At 32.3% G+C, this 26,407-nt stretch overlaps 4 protein-coding genes and 1 pseudogene across 8 annotated transcripts; 1 reads left to right on the plus strand and 4 right to left on the minus strand.

The window, feature by feature from the left end:
- The first annotated feature begins 549 nt into the window (after positions 1-549).
- Positions 550-2,168, plus strand: LOC102604453 (probable receptor-like protein kinase At5g15080). The gene is made up of 5 exons (XM_006338718.2): positions 550-861; positions 939-1,071; positions 1,161-1,297; positions 1,374-1,497; positions 1,617-2,168. Exons 1-5 carry the CDS (start codon positions 634-636, stop codon positions 2,060-2,062), a joined length of 1,068 nt encoding a protein of 355 aa, XP_006338780.1. The 5' UTR covers positions 550-633; the 3' UTR covers positions 2,063-2,168.
- Positions 2,169-2,339: 171 nt separating this feature from the next.
- On the minus strand, positions 2,340-4,158 carry LOC102589813 (aldose 1-epimerase-like; annotated as a pseudogene).
- A 634-nt stretch (positions 4,159-4,792) lies between these two features.
- Positions 4,793-7,030, minus strand: LOC102590141 (aldose 1-epimerase-like). Its single transcript, XM_006338405.2, has 5 exons — positions 6,559-7,030; positions 6,293-6,342; positions 5,735-5,858; positions 5,527-5,634; positions 4,793-5,426 (listed from the first exon to the last, which is right to left on the minus strand). Exons 1-5 carry the CDS (start codon positions 6,731-6,733, stop codon positions 4,807-4,809), a joined length of 1,077 nt encoding a protein of 358 aa, XP_006338467.1. The 5' UTR covers positions 6,734-7,030; the 3' UTR covers positions 4,793-4,806.
- Positions 7,031-7,394: 364 nt separating this feature from the next.
- On the minus strand, positions 7,395-9,942 carry LOC102590459 (aldose 1-epimerase-like). The gene is made up of 5 exons (XM_006338406.1): positions 9,591-9,942; positions 9,450-9,499; positions 8,653-8,776; positions 8,441-8,548; positions 7,395-8,140 (listed from the first exon to the last, which is right to left on the minus strand). The coding sequence occupies exons 1-5, from the start codon at positions 9,757-9,759 to the stop codon at positions 7,524-7,526; spliced, it is 1,068 nt and encodes a 355-aa protein (XP_006338468.1). The 5' UTR covers positions 9,760-9,942; the 3' UTR covers positions 7,395-7,523.
- A 5,327-nt stretch (positions 9,943-15,269) lies between these two features.
- LOC102590807 (aldose 1-epimerase-like) lies at positions 15,270-23,829 on the minus strand. Of its 5 annotated transcripts, XM_015307045.1 has the most exons (6): positions 23,522-23,829; positions 20,221-20,299; positions 19,984-20,033; positions 18,936-19,059; positions 18,732-18,839; positions 17,844-18,638 (listed from the first exon to the last, which is right to left on the minus strand). In XM_015307045.1, the coding sequence occupies exons 1-6, from the start codon at positions 23,603-23,605 to the stop codon at positions 18,010-18,012; spliced, it is 1,074 nt and encodes a 357-aa protein (XP_015162531.1). In that variant the 5' UTR covers positions 23,606-23,829; the 3' UTR covers positions 17,844-18,009. The 5 variants fall into 5 exon arrangements, with proteins under 5 accessions (XP_006338472.1, XP_006338469.1, XP_015162531.1 ...); XM_006338410.2 differs by lacking the exons at positions 17,844-18,638; positions 18,732-18,839; positions 18,936-19,059; ... (1 more) ...; positions 20,221-20,299; positions 23,522-23,829 and adding exons at positions 15,270-16,011; positions 16,091-16,198; positions 16,293-16,416; positions 16,534-16,583; positions 16,696-16,938; XM_006338407.2 differs by lacking the exon at positions 23,522-23,829 and having other exon boundaries at positions 17,842-18,638; positions 20,221-20,806.
- Positions 23,830-26,407: the final 2,578 nt, after the last annotated feature.

The raw sequence follows: 26,407 nt of genomic DNA on the forward strand, positions 1-26,407 counted from the left end.
GTTGATTTAATTAACTTTTTCTGGATTTACTCCTACAAACATTAGATTTTTTTTCCCTCTCACTTTACATGTTTTTCTTTTTAAAAGAACTATTCAAAAAAAATTGATATACCTAAGTTGCAAAAAGACAAGTAAATAAAATATTTTTGAATGAAATAATATTTTACTAAAATTATGGAATCTGCCTAAACAATTGAAAGCAAATATATGGAAAATCTACTATCCTAGCTATGATTAAGAACTTTACTTTAATTTACTAAATCTCAACCATTCATGTTTAACTATGACACATGTTTTCCGTAAGGACTTTGAGAAAATGGAGAGAAGCTCCATCCCATTAAGATTAATGTGCATATGTTTGTGAGAGATATTTTTTTTAATCTATTTGAGCCTAAAATAAACTTGAACAGATGATAATTCAAATCAATTTCTATTTCAATTAATTTTAATATTTTTAGTTTCAACTTAACCGGTCCATTTGACACTGCATAAAACTGTCCTTGGGAGTTTGACCCGTTACTTATAGTTTGTGAATGTTGAACAGAAGAAACTAAACCATCAAAGGAGACCACTGAAGCCCCTTCTGCTGAAACTAGTGATGTTCAAACTGCTCCAACCACCCCTCATAGAGGCATGGTACAGGAAATAGCTTCTCAGCCTCGAAAGTTTTGTTTCAATGAGCTGCGTTTGGCGACAAGAAACTTCAGACGTGAAGATCTTCTTGGAATGGGCGGCTTTGGTCCAGTTTACAAGGGGTGGATCAATGAGAGTGGAACGCCGCCTGTAAAACCTGGCACTGGACTAGCTGTTGCAGTGAAGATTTTGAATAGATATGGAGTTCAGGGTCATAGAGAGTGGCTGGTATGCTAGCTACCTACTTTCTGAGTAGCTAGTTTTTATCTTCATTTTTTTTTTGTTTCTGAAAGTTTAATTTACAGGCTGAAGTACACTTTCTTCGAAATCTCCACCATCAAAATTTAGTGAAGCTAGTAGGCTATTGCATGGAAGGACATCAGAGGCTAATCGTCTACGAGTTTATGGCTCGTGGAAGTTTGGAGAACCATCTCTTCAGTATGTTAAATATGGTTCGAGTTTCACATTTATGTCACTTAATTGGTTTTTTATTATTCCTATATATATCCTCTTTCTTTGTTGTGCAGGGTCCATGGTTCTTCCGTGGTGCACGAGGATAAGAATAGCATTAGGGGCAGCACAAGGCCTAGCCTATCTCCATGAAGAAGCTCAAAAACCAGTTATCTATCGTGATTTTAAGGCATCCAACATCTTATTAGATGCGGTAATTATTTCTCTTCCTAGTAATTATACTCAAATGGAGTACTATCTTTCTATAATTGTTATTGTCAATATTCCAGGACTACAACGCGAAGCTATCAGACTTTGGACTCGCCAGAGATGGGCCTGAGGGAGATCAGACACATGTGTCGACACGTGTTATGGGAACCTATGGCTATGCTGCTCCAGAATATGTGATGACTGGTAAGTTAATTATAATATCAGCTTTAACTGTTCCAAAAAATGAAAGTTGATATAACTATAGGATTGCTATCATTGTACATTGTATATATGACCTGATAATTATATATATACTCTTACAGGGCATCTGACGATGAAAAGCGACGTCTATAGCTTTGGGGTGGTTTTACTTGAAATACTGAGTGGCCGAAAAGCCATGGACAAGAGTCAACGGATGGGTGAGCATAACTTAGTATCATGGGCAAAACCTTATCTTGGAGATAAGCATCATTTTTGGCGGATTATAGATACTCGTCTTAGAGGCAAATTCTCAAAGAAAGGAGCACTAAAGTGCACTGAGATTGCTTCTCTCTGCCTTAGAAAGAACCCAAAACTCAGACCTCAGATGAGCGAAATAGTGGAAATGCTAATGCGTCTGCCTTCAACCAGTGAATTTAGAGATGCTGATGACAACTCAAAGGATAAACATGTAGCTGGGAACCTCTATTCACCAACTGGTCCAAATGCCTCACCGTCTAGCTATACCCTTAGTAACAAGCAGAAGGGGAAACGTCCAGTTCGTTCTTAAAAGAGAAACTTCATTAATTTGCCTTATTATTTTTGGAATATACTTGTGCTTCCTTATCTGAAAACTTAGACTTGTTATATTTATGAAGATTAGACTTTTGTTTTGACATGCTTTTGGTCATCCATTTTTCTAATTCTATTGCCTATGATGTTGAAAACTCCATCCAAAGTACACTTGAAACTAAACAAAACTATAGGTGTCACAGGGAAGATACAACCTTCATACACATATCAACTTAAGTAGATGATATTAAGAGGGATACATGCAAGCCAGCATTCTAGTATTTTTTGATGGAGAAGGTATACATCACGTTGTGGACGTAGGTGTTTCCTGGAGCCACAATTGACGATGGAAAGTTTGGGTGATTCACAGCATCAGGGAACCCTTGAGTCTCCAAAGACAATGCTGAATGAGGCTGATACACAAATCCACCTTTCCCTTTTACATTAATGACAAAGTTTGCAGTGTAAAGTATCACAGCAGGTGCAGTTGCTTGCACATTCATCACTCTTCCTGATTTCTTATCATAAACTATTGCCACAGGCTTCATTTTTTCAGTGCGGTCTAGTGCATAGTTCATGTCATATCCGTTTTGGAGTTTGTTAATCCTGCTCCCCACCTTACGGGGTTTAAGGAAGTCGTACGGTGTGTTCTTGACAGGGGAAATTACGCCTGTGGGAATGTGTTGTTTATCGTCTGGGGTGATGTGTGATGCAAATAGTTGAATAACTTGGGACAAGACGTCGCCACTGTTGTGACCACCAATATTCCAGTAAGGGTGGTGAGACAGGTTAATTGGAGTGGTCTTGTTCACTGATTTTGCCTTAAATTCAACGCTAAGTTTGTATGGATCTTTTAATGCATAGGTAACAGAGACAAGAACATCACCAGGAAATCCTACATAAGAAAATATGGAGTTTAGTCTATACATAGTATGAGTAATTGTCTTGTGGAATACCAAAATTCACCTTCTTCACCATCAGGACTACGGTAAGTTAGAGTTATGTAAGGACAGGGTCCGTCTTGCACGTGCTTGCTCACTTTCCAGACAACTTTGCTAAATCCTTTAGGACCACCTATTTTTTGAAGTTTTAGTTACATGAGAGACAAAAAGAAAAGGAAACTTGGGTGAAAGTGGAAGAGAAAGCTAAGGAAATGTAACGCGAGTCTATACCATGAATCGTGTTATTGCCTTCATTAGGGACAAGCTTGTAAACGGTTCCATTCAAAGTAAACTGAGCACCACCAATCCGGTTTGCAACCCTTCCAAGTAGAGCTCCAAATTATTCCTTATCATTCTGCACTAAATTATGTTCATAAGTGAACAAACGGGGTTAAATTTCCTTCGTATGTACTTCACATCAATCCAATTGATAGGAGATTTAGTTGAGATGTTATAGGCCGGGGACGCGGTGTTTATTTGGAAAGAACTACAATTAGACAGCGTCAAATGATGGTATTTGACATGTCACAGTATACATGGAACTGGTGCTGTTGATTTTATGAGACTCAGAACCAGTGTGACGTAATAAAATAAAAGGCAATCAAAGAAAGATACATTATTCAAACTGAAGTGCACTAACCAGGTATTCCTCGATCGTGTCATATCCAAGAACAACATCACCTATTTTTCCTGGAAGGATCAAGACAAGATGAGACTGATTTATTCAAGGAACAGCAGAAAACAGATTTAAAATAGGAACATATGGGATTTTTTGGTTAATCATCTCGTTTCTCGTACCTTATTGGCCTGACTAATTCAGATTCACGATCCATTAAAGGAGAAAACACTCCCAAGTTTTTTTTTATCCATTCCTAGGGTTTGAACCTGAGAGTTCTTGTTAAGAGTGAGACATGTCAACCATTCCACCACACTCCCTCGTGGTAAAAAAATGAGACTAGTTAAGGTAATAAAAATACATACCATGCTTATCAGGAAGAAGAGCGGAGATGATTGAGGCACCATAATTAGTGACCTTAACAGAGAAATCTCCTTTCTTGATCTCATAGATACCTATCTTGCTCCCTGAAACACTAGAGGCAGCCAACAGATGAAAAATGAACAAACAGATCAATACATTATTTTTTGAAGACATAGTTAACTCTAGTGATTTTGAGACTTTAAGACAACTTCTTCAGTCTTGAATTTATACACTCCTCCATTTCATTTGTTCATCATTATGGGATTAGATTATAATCTGAACAGTAACAAAAGATGAGTGACCGCTCTTGAAATTGACATTAAAGTTAGCCGTCCCCTTAATTTGTGACTACTTAAATGCAGAAGTAGTTAATTGTGTTGAATTGCAAATACAAAAATGGCAACAAAGCCGGCTTGATTGTTATCCTGGAAAATATTATTAACAACTTGGCGCATTATTTGACATAAAAGATATTTTAAACTCAATCACACGGAAATTACCAAAACCTTAGTGTAGAAAGTTTAGAAGCTTTGTACATTAGTTGGAGCTTTCCTAAAAAGACCATTCGCGTTTCTCCGAAGGAAAACTCTCCCCATTTCGGCTAAGGTTTTAAATCAGAAGAATGGTTTTGTTACAAGATTTCAAGATTAACGTTTAAGTTAGAACAAAATAAAATTATATTGTACCTGAATGTCAGATGTTTTATTTGTCACAGAGAACATAATATCCTTGATACACATATATCAATTTAAGTAGAGGATACAAATTAAGAAGAGTACAAAAGAGCACAACGCGTCGTGCAAAGAAATAACTATAAGCATTCTAGTATTTCTTGATGGTGAACGTATACAACACGGAGTGGACGTAGGACTTTCCAGGAGTAACAATTGTTGATGGGAAATTTGGGTGATTCACAGCATCCGGGAACCCCTGAGTCTCTAAACACAAGGCTGAATGAGGTTGATACACATATCCACCTTTACCCTTCGTATTAATGACCCAGTTTGCAGTGTAGAATTGCACACCAGGTGCAGTCGCTTTTATATCCATCTCTCGTCCTGATTTCTTATCATAAACTATTGCCACATGCTTCATTTTTTCAGTGCTGTCAAGTGCATAGTTGATGTCATATCCATTTTGGATTTTATCAATCCTGCTCCCCACCTTACGGGGTTTCAGGAAGTCGTAGGGTGTGTTCTTGACAGGAGAAATGATGCCTGTGGGAATATGCTGTGTATCTAACGGTGTGATGTGTGATGCAAATATTTGAACAACCTGGGACAAGACGTCACCACTGTTGTGACCACCAATGTTCCAGTAAGGGTGGTGAGACAGGTTAATTGGAGTAGCCTTGTTCAAAGCTTTTGCCTTAAACACCACGCTAAGGTTGTAATGATCTTTCAATGCATAGGTAACAGAGACAACAACATCACCAGGAAAGCCTACATAAGAAAACAATTGAGTATATTCAATTGATAGTATGTCCTTCAAAAATAAATTAATTGTCTTGTTGTAGAATATGCCACATATATCGAGATTCACCTTCTTCGCCATCAGCACTGTGGTAGGTTAGAGTTATATAAGGACTGGGACCATCTTGGACATACTTTCTTACTTTCCAGACAACCTTGCTAAATCCTTTAAGACCACCTATATTTTTGAAGTTTCAATTACATCAGAGAACAGACGAAAGGAATTTGGGTAAAAGTGGAAGAGAAAACAAAGGAAAAAGGAAATGTAGTGAGAGTACCATGTAGCATGTTTACGCCTTCATTGGCAACAAGCTTATAATGGGTTCCATTCAAAGTAAATTGAGCACCACCAATGCGGTTAGCAACCCTTCCTAGGGCGGCTCCAAAATAACTTGTATCATTCTGCAACAAATTACTTTCATAAGTGACTACAAATCACGCTAAATTCTTCAATGTACTTCCATATTAATGCAAAAGATGGGAGATATAGCTGAGATATTATAGGCTAAGGACACAGTCTTTATTAGGAATTAGACAGTGGATTTTGGACATGGCATAATTTAAGGCAGTGGTGATAAAAGGACTTGGTAACCTAAAGCTAAATCTCTATAAGAGGCTTTAAACTTGTTTAATAAGATTTAGCCATCAATGAGAATACTTTATAAGATGCATATTACTCAACTGGGACAAAGAAAAATAGCTAATGTAGCAAAATCGAGAAGAAATGAAAAAGGGTAGTAGTCAAATTCTGGAAAGCTTAAGTAGAAAACTTTTAGGAAAGAGCAGATTGCAAATAGACGCATTCAATTACAATGAACAAATTAAAGTGAACTAACCCTGTATTCCTTGATGGTATCATATCCAAGAACAACATCACCTATTTTTCCTGAAAGAATCAAGACAAGATTAAACTGATTACTTCAGTGAGTATCAGAAAACAGATCTAAAACAGGAATATGTTTTACAAAAGATGGATTTTTGGTGTCAACCATCCAGTATCCCATTAAAGAGGACAACACTCCCTACCAAAAGTTTCTCCATTCCTATAGGGGGGTCGAACCTCAGACCTTTAATTAAGGATGGATGGATCAAATAGACTTACCATTCTTATCAGGAAGAAGAACGGAGATGATTGTGGCACCATAATTAGTGACCTTAACAGAGAAATCTCCTTTCTTTATCTCATAAATTTCTATCTTATGCCCTGTTACACTATCGGCAGCCAACAGGTGAAGAATGAAGAACAAACAGATCAACAAACTAATCTTTGAAGACATAGTCAACTCCTGTGGTTTAAGAGTATCTTAATGACAGCTTCTTCAGCCTCGAATATATATACTCCCCCCTCAATTCATCTGGCATTATTATGGTATTAGATTATTACCTGCATGTGAACAAAAGAAAACTTGTCTGCCAAATTGATCTGCCTGGAAATCGGAAAACTCCGTAGAAGATGGACAATAACTATCAAGTTAGCCGTCTCACATTAGTTTTAAGTATAGTTAATTGCACAAGTAGCTGTTTGTGTTGACTTGTGAATACAAAATTGGCTCCCATGTTGGCGTGTCTTTTTTCTGGTAATAATCAAAACTTGTCCCATTGTTTGGAAAAAAATATATATTAAACTTGATGACTTGATCCGCCAACGTCTTGACTTCTTTTAAGTCACTACCAAGCTGAATCTGGTTCTGGAAGTAAATTTTGACTCTGTCATGGATAAACTCGAAGATTAGCCAGTCATCCTTGTACCTTTATCAACCTAATTCAGTTTGGAAAGTAAGTAATAGCTTTGTGATTGCCGTATTTCATTTTTCATTAATATGGCTTGGATAGATTTTAGTAACTGGATTCATTAATTGAACTGTTAAAGAGTTATTAACGAGATTAGAAACTTCATCGCTGACTATTAGCTTGATGCAGAGTATCTTGAAAAACAAATGCAAAACAAAACTATCCTTTATTGAGTCAAATGCCGGGTGTTTAATTAGTCATACAGAACACTACAACCTTGACAAAAATGTCAATTAATGCAGGATGATGAAACAAATAAAAATGAAAGCATTCTCATTATTTTTTGATGGAGAACGTATACAACACTGAATGGACGTATCTATCTCCCGGATTCACAATTGACGATGGAAAATTAGGGTGATTCACAGCGTCTGGAAATACTAGAGTTTCCAAAGCCAATGCTGCATGAGGCGGATACATAAATCCACCTTTCCCTTTTTTACTTTTATCCCAATTTGAAGTGTAGAATTGAACACCAGGTGCAGATGCTTTTACATTCATCATTCTTCCGGACTTCTTATCATAAACTACCCCCACGGGTTTCATTTTTGCAGTGCTGTCGAGTGCATAGTTGATGTCATATCCATTTTGGAGTTTGTTGATCCTGCTCCCTACTGTATGCGGTTTCAGGAAATCATAGGGTGTGTTCTTGACGGGGGCAATTTCCCCTGTCGGAATGAGTTCTTTATCAACTAGTGTGATGTGTGATCCAAAGATTTGAATAACGTTGGACAAGATATCGCCACTGGTGTGTCCACCAATGTTCCAGTAAGGGTGGTGAGACAGGTTAATTGGAGTAGCCTTGTTCAGAGCTTTCGCCTTAAATACAACACTAAGTTTGTAAGGATCTTTCAATGCAAAGGTAACAGAGGCAAGAACAGCACCAGGAAATCCTACATAAGAAAGCGATGGAGTTAAGTCAATTCATTAGTGTTCTTCAAAAAAGAAACTAAAATGACATGATGCTACTTTCTCATTAGTTCGTCCAATAAAATGACATTTCTATTTTTGGAGACTTGAAATTTCCTATTTATTCTTTAACGGCATGCTTTTATAGCCATGAAAATCCCTTGACATGTTTAAATCCTACGAGTTCCAAATGTTTTTCTATCTTGAATTTCGTGGTTAATCAAACTACGACAAGTAGATTGAAACTAAAGGAGTAATGTCTGATATGGAAGGCCAAGACTTACCTTCTTCGCCATCAGCACTGAAGTAGGTTAGAGTTATGTAAGGACTGGGACCATCTTGCACGTACTTGCTCACCTTCCAGACAACTTTGCTAAATCCTTTAGGGCCACCTATATTATCGAAATTTTAATTACATCAGAAACAGAAGAAATTTGGGTAATGGAGATAAAAGAGGAAGAAAAAGCAAAGGTAAAAGGAAATGTAGTGAGAGTACCATGTATCATGTTTTTGCCTTCATTGGGAACAAGCTTATAATGGGTTCCATTCAAAGTAAATTGAGCACCACCAATCCGGTTAGCTACTCTTCCAAGGGTGGCTCCAAAATAACTTGTATCATTCTGCACCAAGTTACTTTCATAGGTGAAAACAAACGGGGCTAAATTTTCTTCAATGTACTTCACATCAATCCAAAAGATGGGGAGTTTTTTTTAGCTGATATTATAGACTAGTGACGCGGTGTTTGTTAGGAAAGAACTACAATTAGCAGTGTCAAATGACTGTGGATTTTGACATGGTACAATTCAAGCAGGGGCGGCTAAAGGATTTGGTGACTTGAAACTAAATCCCTATAAACTTTATTTTATAAAATTCAGACATCTATGAGACAAAGTATCTACTTTCTAAACAACATATCACTCAAATGAGAGCAGGAGAAGAAATGAATGTACGCAAACGAGGACAAACAAAACTCAAAATGGTGGTAAATGTTATCCCATAATTTAGCCGCTCATCTGAATAGCCTCAACTAAATCCCAAAAGTTAAAAATCAATCAAAGGTTTCTATTAATGTTAGCCTATTAATCTCCCGTGCCTGAAGTGAAAGGTTTATAAACTGCATTAAGGGGAATCTTAGTAACTCAATTGGTCAGCTAACTGAACTTTCACCTAGTGGATGGGTTCAATTCCCCCACCTTGTAATCTCCTCCCCATTTTCCGATACTATTGAAGGGGGGAAATTGGAATACACACATTCAAATTTCAAATACAACAAACAAAATATATTGAACTAACCAGATATTCTTTGATGGTGTCATATCCAAGAACAACATCGTCTATTTTACCTGGAAGAGATCAAAGACAAGATAAAACTAGTTTCTTCAAGGAATAGCAGAAAACAGTACAAATTTACACATCACGACAGAGAGTACATACCATTCTTATCAGGAAGAAGAACAGAGATGATTGTGGCACCATAATCAGTGATCTTAATTGAGAAATCTCCTTTCTTCAACTCATAGATTCCTATCTTAACACTAGCAGCAAACAACAGATGAAAAATGAACAAACAGATGAACAAATTAATCTTTGAAGACAAACTCATCTTGGATCTCTGTTTTTTAGAGTGTTTGAATGACTGCTTTTTTCAGCCCTTCAATTTATATACTTGTTCATTCATCTGGTATTGTTGTTTTTGTGGTATTAGAATATTAGCAAGCATGTGAACAAAGAGCTGTTCTGTAGAAAATCCACAATAATGAGTGTTAAGGACTGAAATTGATTGAGTTATTTCAGTCAAATTATTCGTCTCCTGCCCAAAATAGTAGTTCAATTTCCTTTTTTATGGTGAATTTAATTAATTCTCAAGATTATAGTAGATTAGATCAATTTAATATTTTATAATTATAAATTTTGAATATTAAGAAACTATACCCAAAGTATTTTTATTTTGTCTTTTTTACTAGAATTATGTGACCATAATTTGGCCAGAATGGTAAAAAGACTAATTTAACCTTTTCCCTTTTAATGTAAAATCAAGTCTTTATTACTATTATTTCCTAAGCTTCTAAAAATACGTGTCAACAACAATTATTATGTTTAGTGAGTAAGAATTATTATTAATTGTATGAAGGAAATTATTTAATGTACTTTATAATGTGAGACCCATTACAATCTAACTTTATATTCTTTTAATTCTTCCTAATTCACTCTTTCTTTGTTCCTTTTTCTTCATCTTTTTTGTCATCCTTTCTCTTTTCTTTTCCATTACATGTAATTAAATTATACAAATTCTAATTCCATAAGATATTTTTGGATACAGTTTATCAATGATTTTCTAATTTTGAACTTGTAAAATAACATTTATTTATTTGTATTATATACAAATCATTCAATTCTAAAAATCAAGCACACAAAAAATATTCGTTAATATCTATTTTCATAACACAAAATTTGTTGGGATAATATTACATTTGTTTCTTTATTTTAATTTCATTATAGTATATTTAATACACTATCATCAATATTAAAAAATAATATGATTTGATTTTTTTTTTCTTCACTAATATATTCATTTGAATATTATATTTCAAAAAATAAAATACTTATTTGAATATTATATTTCATAATCATCTTTTAAAAAATAAATAAAATATTTTTTATGATAAACTTTAAAGACTATTTTTTTCGGATAATAACAAATCTTTTTTTAATAAAGTGTGTACGTGATAAATGTAGAAAGATAATTTTCGTGTGATAAATTTAATAGTTAGATGAATTTTATGTATTAAAAAAATAAGAAAGTAATTTTTTGTGTTATAAATTCTTTTGATATTTTATAGTGAAAATATGACATAACACTATAAATAAGTTAATTACATACACGGTAATTTTAGAAAACTTCCTTTAATGTGATACTTCTCACAAAGTTCAGTAATATATTTGATACTTCTCACATGTGATTTCTTTTTTAAAACCTTTTTATTCTAATGATTAATTTCAGTCTTAAACATCGTATATGTGGATTTATTTTGGTTATCACTATCTGAATATTTTGTTCAGTTAATAATAATAAAAAATTGTGTATATGTTTTGTGTCTGTGTATAGTCATTTGATTTATTTTTAAAAATAAATATTGTTCAGTTAATAAAAAAAAATTGTACACTTTAGTTAAAAAAATATTTTTGAATTGTACCTTAAAAAAATGTTCATAAGGTACGAATGCATACCTTTAAAAATTATTTTTTCTCTTAAAAAGAATCTCTTTATTGAAGAAGACAATGAAATTTCTCATTAATAATAACTACAAATGACTATCTTATCTACTTAAGATTATACTTAATTATTTTGTAATACAAATTTAGTAAAATATAGTAATTAAGCGTAGATTCAAAAAAATTAGTTGAATTTTTCTTTAAATATAATCAACTAAATAGATTAGTCTATATATATAATGAATGTTTTTCAAGAGAAAAAAATAAAATTATTTTGAAAATTAGATATTTCTAAAAAATAATTGATGATAAGATATTTATAACTATGCCATGAATAACACATTAGATTTTTATATCAGAATCATTCCAAACAAGAATGAAGATATATAGACATTGGTGAAATTATTTTACTAATTTTAACCATGAATACAAAATACAGTTACTCCAATAATATTAATTAAGAGGATGTTTCAAAAAAAAATCACTCAATACTTACTTATCAATTATAATACTTTAAAATAGATGTATTTTATGTAGGATACTATATTAAATTAGAATATATTTAATATATGTAGATAAAGTATAACATAATTAGGATATACATTTTTTTAAAATTATTTTCATTTAATATAGAATTTTCATTTAACTTAAATATAGAATATATTTAAGTTAAAGAGCAAAAATGTTCAAAAATAAACTAGTTTATAGTGTGAATATGTCCTTTTACAATTCTGGTCAAATTGTTTATGCCCAAAAGGATTTTCCCATTAGGATATACATTTTTAAAAAATTATTTTTATTTAATATACAATTTTCTATCGAAGGAGACAATTAAAATTCATGTTAATAATATACATAAAAATATGTTTTTAAATATAATTTGAAAAATATTTCAATAACGATAATCAAAACTCAAAATACTTTAGAATTGATAAAAATCAGTATATTATAGAACAACGTAATTTAATTTTTTTTAAATATAATAATTAAATATGTAGTTTAATTTTTTAAATATTTAGTTTAATTTTTAAATATGTAGTTTTAAATACGTAATTTAATTTTTTAAAACATAATATTTAAATATATAGTTTAAGTTTTTAAAGCATAATAATTAACAAATATCAATACAACAACATTAATGTGTAACTATCTTGGGTTGTTGTAAAATAGGATCGACACTTATGAACCATATGAGTTTTAGTATTTCTTTATTATATCAATATCTACCGATTCTAAAGTATTTTGAATTTTGACTGTTATTATTGAACTATTTTACATTATATTTTAAAAATTATTTAAAATTGAATTTAAATAATTATTTAAATAGGTAATTTAATCATTTTTTTAATTTAAAAGTGAGGCATGTAAGCCTCTTTTATTAAAAACACAAGTAAATGTAGCAAAGTAAAACAAACAAAATTGTGAAAAACAGAAAAAAACAAAATTACAATAGGTAATTTAAATTTATTCATATAATAAATACAATAAAATTACTTAATTTTAAAAATTCTTAATCAGTTTCAAAAATATATTAATTTGAGAGCAAAAAAAAAAATACTGTGACTACAATTATGTATACTTAATATTTTAACATATCATTTAATAGCAAACATTTTTTTTAATATAAAACAACAAATAATACTAATAAAGAAAAATATGTGTGTGAAGAAACTTTATCTAGCTCATGTTTAACAAATTTGTGTTGTCATTATCATCAGAGAACTATGAAGATGTTTGTCTTTCAATTATTTTTTTATAAAAAAATATTTTCAAATCATAAAGAACTTTTTATATCATTTCCTAGTTATTATAATTTTCAATGAAGCACCATCAACATTTATGTTATAATATGATTCATTAATTTTAATGAGTCTTTATTTGTGTATGATGTGATTCGTATATGAGGATATGAAAGTAATCACATAATGGAGGAAACATGATGGTAATTTCAGTTTTCTTCATATTTCGCTCACATACAATTTAAGTATAATCGGATAAAATATATTTTTATCATTTAATTTTTTCTAGAAAATTCATGCATAACAACAACTCCTTTAAATAAATAAGAGTAATTGTTTTGTCAACTTGGTGAATTCATATTTTTAATTTGAGTATTATAGATATAAATTTTGAATATTGAAATTTTGAATTTGAATATAATTTATCTTTTCACGTTTAGAAATTATAAAGTAAAATAGATAGCCTACTACACTTTACTCCTCTTTTGTACTCTTTTAATTTATTTATTTTTATCATTAAGAAATAAGAAATGAAAAATAAATAAACAAAAAAGAATAAGTAGAAAGGAGGAAATTTAGAAATTGAAAAAGATATATATTCTTTTACTACTACTGTCATATTTTTAATTTTTTTTAGATCTTGAACATTTCAAGTAAGAAGAGTGGGTGAGACTTATGTTTTCTTTGGTGAATTTTGTGGTTTCTTTCTCATGTTTAATTATGAAATCATCAATAATTAATCTTATTAATCATTTTCAATGTCTTGGAAACATAATTGAAGAATATATTCAATATTTAAGTTAAAAGGCAAAAATATCTAAAAATAAACTAATTTATAGTGTGAACATGTCTTTTTATCATTTTGACCAAATTATGGGCAAAAGGATTTTTCCATTGTTTTTGTGGGATTAGAATATTAGCAGCATGTGAACAAAGAGCCTGTTCTGTAGAAAAATCCACAATAATGAGCGTTAAGTACTGAAATTGATTGAGTTATTTCAGTCAAATTATTCGTCTCCTGCCAAAATAGTAGTTCAATTTCTTTTTTTATGGTGAATTTAATTAATTTTTAAGATTATATTAGATTAGATTAATTTAATATTTTATAATTATAAATTTTGAATACTAAGAAACTATACCCAAAGTATTATAAATTGTTTTTTTTTATATCCATAAGATGAAAAAACATAACTTAAAATGTTGATCTAACTTCATATTTTGACTCTCAAAAATGAAATATTATTTTTTGTCCCCCTTATATTAACGAGTACATAATTTTTTAAAATTGCATAAATATTATTATTAAATAATTTTTTTTGAGTAAAGTTATATTTTAAAAGTGTAAATTCTTGAAAATGACGAAGGATCAAGAACTTATTTGGAAGTTCTTTCATTTTAAGAAAACAATTAGTAAATGATAATTTGCCCAAACTGAAATTTATTTTTAAGAAATAAAAATGTGGACCAACATTTCCCGTAGGAGGTCTGTACTTTAATGAGGGGGAAAACGTATATATCATCCTACTGGTCATTTTTTCACAATTTATCAAAATAATTGTACTTACATTGAGAATCCTACAATTATTTACATTTTATACCAAGCTAGTAAAAATAGAACATTTTTTTGTAAAGATGGTATATATACAATGTAATTTAAATTTAAAAAACAGAATTAAAAATTGAATATCATTAGTGGGTGAAATTTAAAAACATTGTTGTCAACATGTGTTAAGTGACTTTTCTATATGGTATACCAGATAGATTTCTCTTATAATAAAATACTATGGATATACATAATTAATCGCAGAAAGTAGCTGTTTGCGTGACTCTTAATACAAAAAAAATGGTACCCACGTTGGCGTGATTATAAAAACTTTTGCTTATTATTTAGTTTTAAATTTTGGCACATGAACCGCATTAGCAAACATCATGAGTATTTCCTTTGGTTGCGTTCAGTGTTTTCCGGGTATGACTGCCCATGATATCAATTTGATAAAATGTATAAAAATAATATCAATTAAGTTATAAAAAGGCACATTTCATTGATGTACCCACACTAATTGCTGAAAAGATAAATGAGTTATTTATAAATACATTTAATGGTGTGAGTCGTAGTATGAATTTAGCCCAAAGGGGATAATACCATTATTTAATTACCGATTTGTCCTTAGAAATCGAACTTATGTCTCCTTACTAATGTAGGAGTTTTAGTTGTCACAGAACATATAACCTTGATACAAAAATCAATTGAAGTAGACAAAATTATTAAGAGGATACAGGCCAAGTCTATTTTTTGATGGAGAAGGTATACAACACAGAGTGGGCATAAGTTTTTCCTGGATTCACAATTGTAGACGGGAAATTTGGGTGATTTACAGCGTCAGGGTACCCTTGAGTCTCCAAAGACAATGCTGAATGAGGCTGATACACAAATCCACCTTTCCCTTTTACATTAATGATCCAATTTGATGTGTAGAAATGCACACAAGGCGCACTCGCCTGTATATCCATCACTCTTCCTGATTTCTTATCATAAACTATTGCCACTGCTTTCATTTTTTCATTGCTGTCGAGTACATAGTTTCTGTCATATCCAATTTGGACTTTATCGATCCTGCTCCCTACCTTACGAGGTTTAAGGAAGTCGTAGGGCGTGTTCTTGACAGGGGAGATTTCCCCTGTAGGAATGAGCTGTTCATCAACTAAGGTGATGTGTGATGCATAGATTTGAACAACTTGAGACAAGACGTCACCACTCTTGTGACCACGGAGGTTCCAGTAAGGGTGGTGAGACAGGTTAATCGGAGTGGCCTTGTTCAGTGATTTTGCCTTAAATTCGACACTAAGTTTGTAAGGATCTTTCAATGCATAGGTAACAGAGACAACAACATCACCAGGAAATCCTATAACAAAACAATTAATTGACATAATTCATCAAATTCATGTATAGCTTTCTTCAAAAGGATACTAAGATTTATTTACCTTCTTCACCCTCAGCACTGTGGTAGGTTAGAGTTATGTGAGGACATGGACCATCTTGCACGTATTCGCTTACCTTCCAAACAACAAAGCTAAATCCTTTAGGGCCACCTGTATTTTAATTACATCAGAGAAAGGAAATGAGTAAAAATGGAGGTAACAATGTTAGAGAAACATAGGTAAAAGGAAATGTAATGAGAATTACCATGAATTGTGTTATTGCCTTCATTAGGGACAAGCTTATAAAGGGTTCCATTCAAAGTAAATTGAGCACCACCAATCCGGTTAACAACCCTTCCAAGTAGGGCTCCGAAATAACGTGTTTCATTCTGCAAAACAAAATCACTTTCATATTAGTTTATGCATATCGTGGGATGCTTTGTGCGCGTTATGAGTAGCCTAAGAACAACATCATCTATTAAATACAATGAAGAGAGTGAACTAACAATGTATTCCTTGACAGTGTCATATCCAAGAACAACATCATCTATTTTTCCTGGAAAGGAGCAAGACAAGATTATGACTGATTTCTTCAAGAACTCGCGAAAAACAAATACAGATCAAGAAAATTGAAACAAAAACATATGTAAGAATCCAAATAAACATACCATTCTTATCAGGAAGAAAAACAGAGATGATTCTGGCACCATAATTGGTTATCTTAACAGAGAAATCTCCTTTTTTAATCTCATAGACCCCTATCTTGCAACCTGCAACACTACCAGCAGCCAACAGATGAAAAATGAACAAACAGATCAACACACTAATAACCTTTGAAGACATAATCAGCTCCTCTGGTTTTGAGACTCCGTTGGTTTTTTATAAGATGGAGTGACAAAGAGGTTGAAAATATTGACTGTAATTGTCTATCAATAGTTTTATTAAGCAGAAATTTAAATAGCTAACTTAAAAAAGCAGAAAATCTGCATAGCAAAAATTCAAAAATAAAATAAAATAAAATATCAACAAATTAATAAAAATCTAAAATTAAAAAAAATAGATTCGTCTTAAAACTATTATGGTAAAAAGATTACTGCAGGAAAGCAAATTTCGAGTGCTTTTTAATGACAGCTTCTTCAGACTTAATTATGTGCTCCTCTAATTCATGTGGGGCTATAATTGGGATTAGATTATTATGTGCATGTGAGAAAGAAAAGAACTTGTCTGTCAAATAATGTGCGCAAAAATGGGATAATTTCAATTAAAAATTAATAATGGTGGGGCAGTATTAATTAAGATTGAGAGAGTCAAGTTAGCCATTCCATTATTTTATGTATTGTTACATGAACGAGTAGCTGTTTATGCTGACTAGTAAATTAAAAAAAAATAGTACCCATGATTTGCATGATTCTTATTCTGGAAATAATTAAAAACTTGGAGAAATTTTTGCCTTGAAAGATATATTATACTCAATCACATGATCCACCATTTCCTGAATTCAACTTTTTAAATTCCCCTAAATTTAGCTTCCAGTTTTGGCCCTTCAACTTCATTAAAAGGTGTTAATTTAACACAGTAGAGTTAAAATGGAAACAAAAATGGACTCGACCTCTCTTAGAAGATTCAGAGTTCATAGCTTTGTTCGTTAAATCACTCAAATCAAAGAGTAAGGAAGGAGGCCTTGAGTTGTGCTGAGTCCCATATCAGTTGGATGAGGAAATTTGAACTTTTTTATTTGCTCTTGACAATCCTCTCCTCGATGAACTAGTTCTTGGGTTGGGTTAAGCCCAAAATACATTTTCTAACGTGGTATCAGAGTCACACCCATGGTTTATCATATCAGAACACTCAACGGATATACAAAATTATCCACTCCAAAAACAGTGTCAGGTGTTTTATTTGTCATAGAGAATATATAACTTGACAAAAAAGTATCAATTTTATGCTTTAGATACTAAAGACACAAGGGATGGAGGAAAAAACTAATAAGAATTCCAGTATTTCGTGATTGAGAATGTATACAACATTTTGTGAACGTAGGCCTTCCCTGGAGTCACAATTGTTGGAGGGAAATTTGGGTGATTCACAGCGTCGGGGAACCCTTGAGTCTCAAAACACAATGCTGCATGAGGCTGATACACATATCCACCTTTCCCCTTCTGATTAAGGGAGTTTGCAGTGTAGAATTGGACACCAGGTGCAGACGCTTGTACATCCATCACTCGTCCTGACTTTTCATCATAAACTATTGCCACCGGCTTCATTTTCTCAGTGCTGTCGACTACATAGTTGATGTCATATCCACTTTGGAGCTCCTTGATCTGGCTCCCCACTTCACGGGGTTTAAGGAAATTATAGGGTGTGTTCTTGACAGGAGAAATTTCACCGGTAGGAATGAGGCTCTGGTCTACTGGAGTGATGTGTGATGCAAAGATTTGAACAACATTTGACAAGATATTGCCACTGTTGTGTCCACCGAGGTTCCAATAACTGTGTTGAGCCAAGTTAACTGGAGTCGCCTTGTTCAGAGCTTTTGCCTTCATTACCACACTAAGCTTGTAAGGATTTTTCAATGCATAGGTAACAGAGACAAGAAGATCACCAGGAAATCCTACAAAAGAAAACGATGGATTTTACTCTATTCATATTGTATCTTCAAAAGGAAATTAATCAATGTGATTGTCGTGTGGAATAACTAATTTACCTTCTTCACCATCAGCACTGTGGTAGGTTAAAGTAATGTGAGGATAGGGACCATCTTGCTGGTATTTGCTAACATTCCAAACAACACGGCTAAATCCTTTAATGCCACCTATATTTTTGAAGTTCTAAGAGGAAGGAAAGTTGGGTATATGGAAGTGAAAGTGGAAGAGAAAGCAAAGGTAAAAGGAAATTGTAATGAGGATACCGTGCAGTGTGTTTACGCCATCATTGGCGACAAGCTTATAAAGGGTTCCATTCATAGTAAATTGAGCACCACCAATCCGATTAGCAACCCTTCCAAGTAGTGCTCCGAAAGAAGTTGTATCATTCTGCACATAATTACTTCTATCTCTTATGTGTATGAAGATTTCAACGTATCAAATGACTCATCCCATAGAAGACTTGGAACTTAAAATGGGACATTATTAAATTCAAAACTCTTTCTCATTCCAAATGTTGATCTGGTAACAATGTGAAATAATCTAACTATCCAATCTAAAACTTAATGCAATATAGGCCGCAGCTGAAAACTTTCAGTTGAATTGAACAAACACACAAATAAGAACAATGAAGGCAAATGGTTGGTTTTTAGCTAAGGCGCATCCTATGAGCCATACAAGCAGCATTACCACACAGCATAGGAGCATTGATATCACTATGATGGTCCACCAGTTAGATGCTTCAGAACGTGAATTTTCATAGTGTCAACCAGCTCAGACAAGCATACATTTTAGTGTGCAGTATGCTAAAACGACGTAGAAACAGAATTATAGTTATGTACTATTACTATGATTGTTGAATGTGTTTTGTCGGAAATTTCAGTTAAAATTAGGCCCAAAATTTCATTTAAGAAAAGAACCAAGAGGAGTTTTTACGATTTCCTAAAATTTGATGTTCAAACTAAGGAGAGTTCATTGAATCCAGAGAGAATTAGAATGCATAACTCCAAAGGGGCAGAGGACTTTTTGCCAGTCTTAATTTCATTCAATGTACTTCACATCAAGCCCATAAGCTGGAAGGTTTAGAGTTAGATACTATAGGCTAGAGTCGCTGTTTTTGTTAGGAAGGAGCTACAACTAGACAGTGTCAAGTAAAAAACTGTTAATAATTGGATATGAATTTTGACATGGCACAATTGCTATAGAGTCACAGAGAACAACAGTGGCAATCAAAGAAAGGAGAAAATGAACTAAAAAGCTTTTAGAAAGGAGCAAATTCAGATTGATCATTAAAATAGAACAAAGCGATCTAACCTTGTATTCCTCAATGGTGTCGTATCCAAGAACAACATCACCTGTTTCTCCTGTAAAGGATCAGCAAGAGACTATAAGACTGATTTCTTCAAGGAACAGAAGATAACAGTTGACATATATACATCAAGAAAGTTCAAATGTAGAACAAGTTAGAGTGCTAAGAAATATAAAAATAGAACTCATTCAATTTAAATACTAAATCTGTCTCTGAATTGATAACGAGAAAGACAGACATACCATGCTTATCAGGAAGAAAAACAGAGATGATTCTGGCACCATAATTGGTGACCTTAACAGAGAAATCTCCTTTCTTGATCTCATAGACCCCTACATTTTGCCCTGTAACACTGTTGACAGCCCACAGATGAAGAATGAATACACAGATCAACAAATTAATCTTTGAAGGCATTGTCAACTCTAGTAATTTTGAGACTTTAGAATGTCTTGAGTGACAAACTCGTTCAGCCTTGAATGTGTACTCCACTAATATCCTTGGCCTTACTTTTTTCTTTTGAGTATGGTAAACATTTATCCTTCACTTTATTGTGAAAAAATTTATTAACTGCAGTTTGCATGTGCACAAATCAGAACTTGTCAGCTGCGCGGATATTAACTCACGTGAAGTTAGCCATTCCAATTATTTAAGGCCAAATACACAAGTGGTCCCTTGAAATTAATACCAATTTTCATTTTGACACTTAAACCAAACAGTGACCAGATTGGCTTTTCATCCCAATATTGACACCAGGGTTAAAAATTAACAGTGATGGATTGCACACATTTGTTTTTTTTTTCAGAGTTATCTATAAAAGGTGGAAATCACATTTTGATTCTAAATAAGTAAATATTATATGAAACTGTTAACTATTTATATGGAGTAATGTGATTAGAGAACTCAATGAAAACTATTAACCTGAAACAATAGAGGTACACACTTTGATTTGTTCTAAGAAAAGCTATGCTCGGACTCTTCAAAAACCCTGACGGATGTGTATCCGATACTGCAAAAGTAGAGCATTTTGAAGAATCCAACACGGGTACAACAACAATTTTGGAGAGTCTAGCAACATAGAAGAAAAGAAATAAATTTTTTCACTCCAAAAGCAATGAGTCCACATGCAAACACTCACCAAACATGTTTGAAAACAGTTCTTAGGAAACTCCAGCCAAGCACAACTGTATTGAATAAGAATGGCAGGTGTTTTATTTGTCACAACTCACAAAGGACATGTCACCTTGATAGAAAAAATAGCATTCTAATATTTCTTAATTGAGAACGTAAACAGCATTTTGTGAAAGTAGGGATTTTCCGGAGTCACAATTGTTGATGGGAAATTTGGGTGATTCACAGCATCAGGGAATCCTTGAGTCTCCAAACAGATGGCTGAATAAGGCTGATAAACAAATCCACCTTTCCCCTTCTTTACAAGGGTGTTTGCAGTGTATAATTGGACAGCAGGTGCGGTCGTTTGTAAGCTCATCACTCTTCCTGACTTTTTATCGCGAACTATTGCTGTGGGCTTCAGTTTTTCAGTGCTGTCTAGTGGATAGTTTATGTCATATCCATTTTGGAGTTTCTTGAACTGGCTCCCAACTTTACGGGGTTTAAGGAAATCATAGGGCGTGTTCTTGACAGGGGCAATTTTTCCAGTTGGAATGAAATGTTGATCTAACGGGGTGATGTGTGAAGCAAAGATTTGAATATCGTTGGACAAAATATCACCACTGTTGTGTCCACCAAGGTTCCAATAAGCATGTTGAGCCAAGTTAACTGGAGTGGCCTTGTTAAGAGCTTTTGCCTTCATTACCACACTAAGCTTGTAAGGGTCTTCCAATGCATAGGTAACAGAGGCAAGAAGAACACCAGGAAATCCTACAAGAGAAAACAATGGATTTTATTCAATTCAGAATGTTCTTCAAAAGGACTCCACCCATTTCAATTTGCTTGTCTAGTTTGACTTGGCACAAAGTTTAAAAAAATAAAGAAGACTTAAAATTGTCTTGTGGAATAACCATTAACCAAGCAGATGTATTCACCTTGTTCACCATCAGTACTGTGGTAGGTTAAAGTAATGCGAGGATGGGGACCATCTTTCTTGTACTTGCTCACCTTCCAAACAACATGGCCAAATCCTTTAGGGCCACCTACATTTTTCAAGTTTTTACATAAGAGGAAGGAAATTTGGGTATTATGGAAGTGAAATTGGAAGAGAAAGAAAATCTAGTGAGGATACCATGTATTGTGTTTTCGCCATCATTGGCGATAAGCTTATAAAGGGTTCCATTAAGAGTAAATCGAGCACCACCAATCCGGTTAGCAACTCTTCCAACAATAGCTCCAAAAGAACTCGTATCATTCTGCACAAAAGTTTTTCACATTTGTTTATTCCTATATAGATTTGTAAAGTATCAAGAGGCTGATTCCATATTCTCATCCATTGATTTTTGGAAAGAATTTTGAAATTTGACATTCTTTATGCCCCCTCTACTAACTTAGAATATGACATTATTGAGGCACATGTGAAACCTGTTAAATGAGCTTGCCAATGTTGGTTTTTATGTCATATGAGATAATGTATCAAATGTAAAACTTAAATGCATTAGGTGGAGTATCCAAAAATCAAAAATCCCTTTGGATGCCTTTATGTATTCAAAATATGGTGTACTGCTAAGTTAAACAATACAAACACACAAATAAGGCATCTTACTTTTAGCTAGCTCAAATGATGAAAGAGGCCTAATATGTCCAATGATGGTCCACCCCATTGTGAATGTTCATAGTGCCAGCCAGCTCGGCTAAGCATACTTTTTAGTCTAAAGTGCACTAAAATGGCATAGGGACAGTAAAATCATAGTTCTCTACAATGAATTTGTTTTACTGAAAACTTCTTGTATATTAGGCACAAGATTTTGTTTCAGAAAAGAAACACGAGGAATTTTTACAATTCACCTAAATCTGATGTTCAAACGATAGAGAATCATCTATCTCTACTTTTCTCCAGTCTAAATTTCTTCACATTAGTCCCAAAAAAAACATGGGAATTTAGGTTACATACTATAGGCTAAAACACGGTCTTTTTGGTAAAGAGCTACAATTAGACACTGTATCAAAGAAACAGTTGTTAATCCGACAAATGATATGTGTCAAACAAACAACTGTTAATCCCACAAATGTTTCTCACTGCTCTTTCTCTGTTTGTCTTTTTCCCTAATGAGAAAATGATGAACACTAAGAAGTTTTTAGAAAAAGAACAAAGTGAAACTAACCACGTATTCCCCAATGGTGTCATATCCAAGAACAACATCACCTATTTTTCCTGGAAAAGAACAAAACAAGATAACACATCAAGAAAGTTGAAACAAGAATCAGATAGTGCAGTTAAGAACCAAGAATCATGAAATTATAACTCATCAAACTAAAATCTTGAATCCGCCTCCGAATTGATTATGTAAACATACCATTCTTATCAGGAAGAAGAACAGAGATGATTCTGGCACCATAATTAGTGACCTTAACAGAGAAATCTCCTTTCTTGATCTCATAAATTCCTATCTTGTGTCCTGCAGCAGCCCATAGATGAAGAATGAAAAAACAGATCAACAGATTAATCTTGAAAGACATTGTTAAGCAACTCTCAGAGTGTGTGTGAGAAGAAGATATGGTATCCTCTAGTCTTAATATACAAGTACATGTGCACAAAAGAAGACTTTGTCAGCAGATAATGATGTGTGTGTAGTCTTGGATTTACAAGTTGTTTTATGTATTGTTTAATCCCAAAGTAGCCGTTTGTGTTGACTTGTAAACAACAAAAATGGCATTCAAGTTGCCATGAGTCTTAGCATAAAATAAAACATATTAAAATCAATGAATTTTAAAGTATATGATCAATCAATCAAGTAATCTTTAAATTTAAGACAGCAGCATATTAAATTCAAATTAACGCTTTTCAGCAAGTCATAATCTTCAACTTTACAATGTACAGAACAGTATCAGTGAGAAATCTTTTTTTGGTGTATGGAAATAAATTTAGATATTTAATTGAATAAAGTACACCACGTTTATCTTTTTTTTTACTAAAAATAAGAAAGCAACAAAAACCTCATCTAAAAAGAAATACTTTGACCAAAAGATGAGATTCAAATTAATATGGATCACCCCACCACCACGACCGTCCACCAAGACTCCGACCCGACCCGACCCGCATAGGGCAAAATCAAACTGAACACAGGAAATAACCTGAAGCCTAAGACGACTGTCTGATGATGACAAACACATGAAATTTGAAGAAAATGTGAGATTTGCCTGCTAATTTAAGGAGATCCCAAAACCCTAATCTAGTTATTAATGATGAGGTTATACTCCTAGCCCTTCCTCTTAAAAGACCAATGTCTTTCATTAAAAAGATATTGAAAATTATATACTTCTCTTTAATTTATCGTGAGTGTATTTAAAGAAAAAACCTTCCCTCTTTCAGACATAATTAAGGGGCTGTTTGGTAGTGTGTATTAGAAGAAAAAAAATACATGCATTAGCCTTGTGTATTACAATTATACACTCTATTGTATATTATTAATACCATGAATTTCTAGTTATTAGCAATGTAATGATTTTAATGCATGCATGCATTAACTCAATTAAAGATTCAATTGCCCCTCAAATCCCTTTTTACACTGTTTCCATCATAATAGTGGAAGGTATCTTTATAAATAATTTTTTTTTATGCAATGCATGTTATTTTAATGCATCAAACCAAATAATGTATAAAACTAATCTATATATAATTAATGTAACCATAACTAATACCTCATTTTATACTTAGCAATAATTATTTTTAAAAACTATAAATAAACAAGAAAAGAAATATTTAATATCATAAGACATCAATGAGCATAAAATAATCAAAAATTTCTCCTAATTTATATTTTCTTAAAAAAAGCCGGGACATATAAATTTGAGACTGAGGGAGTGATCAAAATTCAAAAAGATTATGTCCCACCTGTCACATTGGAAAAAAATTATCCTGATAGAGGCACAACCAATAAAAGGTGTGTGAGGCTTCATTTACTTTTTGACACATGGATAAGTTGGGTCATTTATGTACTTTTCTACTTTAAAGCAAGAACTTTCTACAACTAACAAGAGAAAAAATATATTTACACATAAATTGAGTTGAACAAATATAAAAAATGCAAGAAAAATTATGTGTGTTTGCTACTTTTTTTTTAATCATTATTAGTATTATATTAATTTATGTGATTATACCAGATATATTATTGTTGTTATAGTTGTATATTAGTTTGACAAATTTATTTTGATATGATATATTTTTTGTGTATTCATGTTGTGTTTTTTTTATAAAAAAATATTCATAATTATTGTGAATTTAAAATATAGTCATTTTATTTTAATTGTTGCGATCTGAAATGTTGATTGTTACCTTATTTTTAAATTAGACCTTTTGAAGGAAAGTAAAAAAAAAAAAAATTATAATATTATTGTGGAGATGATTGTTTAAAACAAAGTATCACTACTCAAAGAAATAATTTTTAAAAAGTATCCTTATCCTAATAACAAAATTTCAGTTGATGTAGAATGTACGATTTAATATAGTTTATATTTTATTTTTATCATCATTACAATTTGATTGTTAATTTTTTTAATAAAATTTTAAACTATTCTCACGAGTACATTTTGTTTATTTTAATTTTTAAAAAATATTGTATGATTATTATTAAATTTGTGAAATAATAAGTTATGTTAATTAAAGATGGCTAGATATAAAAAGAGAATCAAGATCTGAAAAACTATTTTTTTTTATTTCTTTTCAACATCAACGAGGATGTCAACTTTTTTTAAACATCAACGAAAACGTTAACTTTTTATTAAAAAAAATACGCATTCAGTTTGAACATCAAAATATGTAATTTTGATTTTTAATAAAATTAATAAGACCATGATTTGATTTAATAAACAGCATTACAAAGAATTGATTAAATAAGCATTCAACAAGTATAAAATGTGGACCCTATAGTCATTTTTTATTATATTTTTATAATTATTCAATGAATTGTATTATAGTATCTGATAAGATATAAGGATAAGGGTGTGAAAAATATCTTAACTTTGGTCGAAATTGTTGTTATGATACCAAACTTTAATGAGGACCTATTACCCCAGACTATTTAATATCATATTTTAAACATATATATTTGTCCACGTGTACATAAAAAATAATGCAAAATTATAAATAATAATGTGTCCACGTGGGCACATATATATACCTTTAAAATACACTATTAAAAAGTTCAGGGGGTAAAAAATACACTATTAAATAGTTCAGGGGGTAATAGATCCTCCATAAAGTTTGGTATCGTAACAATAATTTCGATCAAAATTGAGGTATTTTTCAAACCCTTATCCCTA

Source organism: Solanum tuberosum, unplaced genomic scaffold, assembly GCF_000226075.1.
Source record: "Solanum tuberosum cultivar DM 1-3 516 R44 unplaced genomic scaffold, SolTub_3.0 scf00004, whole genome shotgun sequence".
Classification (NCBI taxonomy): domain Eukaryota; kingdom Viridiplantae; phylum Streptophyta; class Magnoliopsida; order Solanales; family Solanaceae; genus Solanum; species Solanum tuberosum.

What these genes read in the sequence shown, in the direction of transcription:
- LOC102604453 (XM_006338718.2), top strand. Translation starts at nt 634, where the DNA reads ATGGTACAGGAAATAGCTTCTCAGCCTCGAAAGTTTTGTTTCAATGAG. An exon ending in AGGGTCATAGAGAGTGGCTG is followed by an intron (nt 862 to 938) that starts GTATGCTAGCTA and finishes TTTAATTTACAG; the next exon opens with GCTGAAGTACACTTTCTTCG. An exon ending in TTTGGAGAACCATCTCTTCA is followed by an intron (nt 1,072 to 1,160) that starts GTATGTTAAATA and finishes TTTGTTGTGCAG; the next exon opens with GGTCCATGGTTCTTCCGTGG.
- LOC102590141 (XM_006338405.2), bottom strand. Translation starts at nt 6,733, where the DNA reads ATGTCTTCAAAGATTAGTTTGTTGATCTGTTTGTTCTTCATTCTTCAC. An exon ending in TCTTCTTCCTGATAAGAATG is followed by an intron (nt 6,343 to 6,558) that starts GTAAGTCTATTT and finishes TGATTCTTTCAG; the next exon opens with GAAAAATAGGTGATGTTGTT. An exon ending in ATACCATCAAGGAATACAGG is followed by an intron (nt 5,859 to 6,292) that starts GTTAGTTCACTT and finishes AATTTGTTGCAG; the next exon opens with AATGATACAAGTTATTTTGG.
- LOC102590459 (XM_006338406.1), bottom strand. Translation starts at nt 9,759, where the DNA reads ATGAGTTTGTCTTCAAAGATTAATTTGTTCATCTGTTTGTTCATTTTT. An exon ending in TCTTCTTCCTGATAAGAATG is followed by an intron (nt 9,500 to 9,590) that starts GTATGTACTCTC and finishes GATCTCTTCCAG; the next exon opens with GTAAAATAGACGATGTTGTT. An exon ending in ACACCATCAAAGAATATCTG is followed by an intron (nt 8,777 to 9,449) that starts GTTAGTTCAATA and finishes AACTTGGTGCAG; the next exon opens with AATGATACAAGTTATTTTGG.
- LOC102590807 (XM_006338407.2), bottom strand. Translation starts at nt 20,392, where the DNA reads ATGCCTTCAAAGATTAATTTGTTGATCTGTGTATTCATTCTTCATCTG. An exon ending in TTTTCTTCCTGATAAGCATG is followed by an intron (nt 20,034 to 20,220) that starts GTATGTCTGTCT and finishes GATCCTTTACAG; the next exon opens with GAGAAACAGGTGATGTTGTT. An exon ending in ACACCATTGAGGAATACAAG is followed by an intron (nt 19,060 to 19,983) that starts GTTAGATCGCTT and finishes AATTATGTGCAG; the next exon opens with AATGATACAACTTCTTTCGG.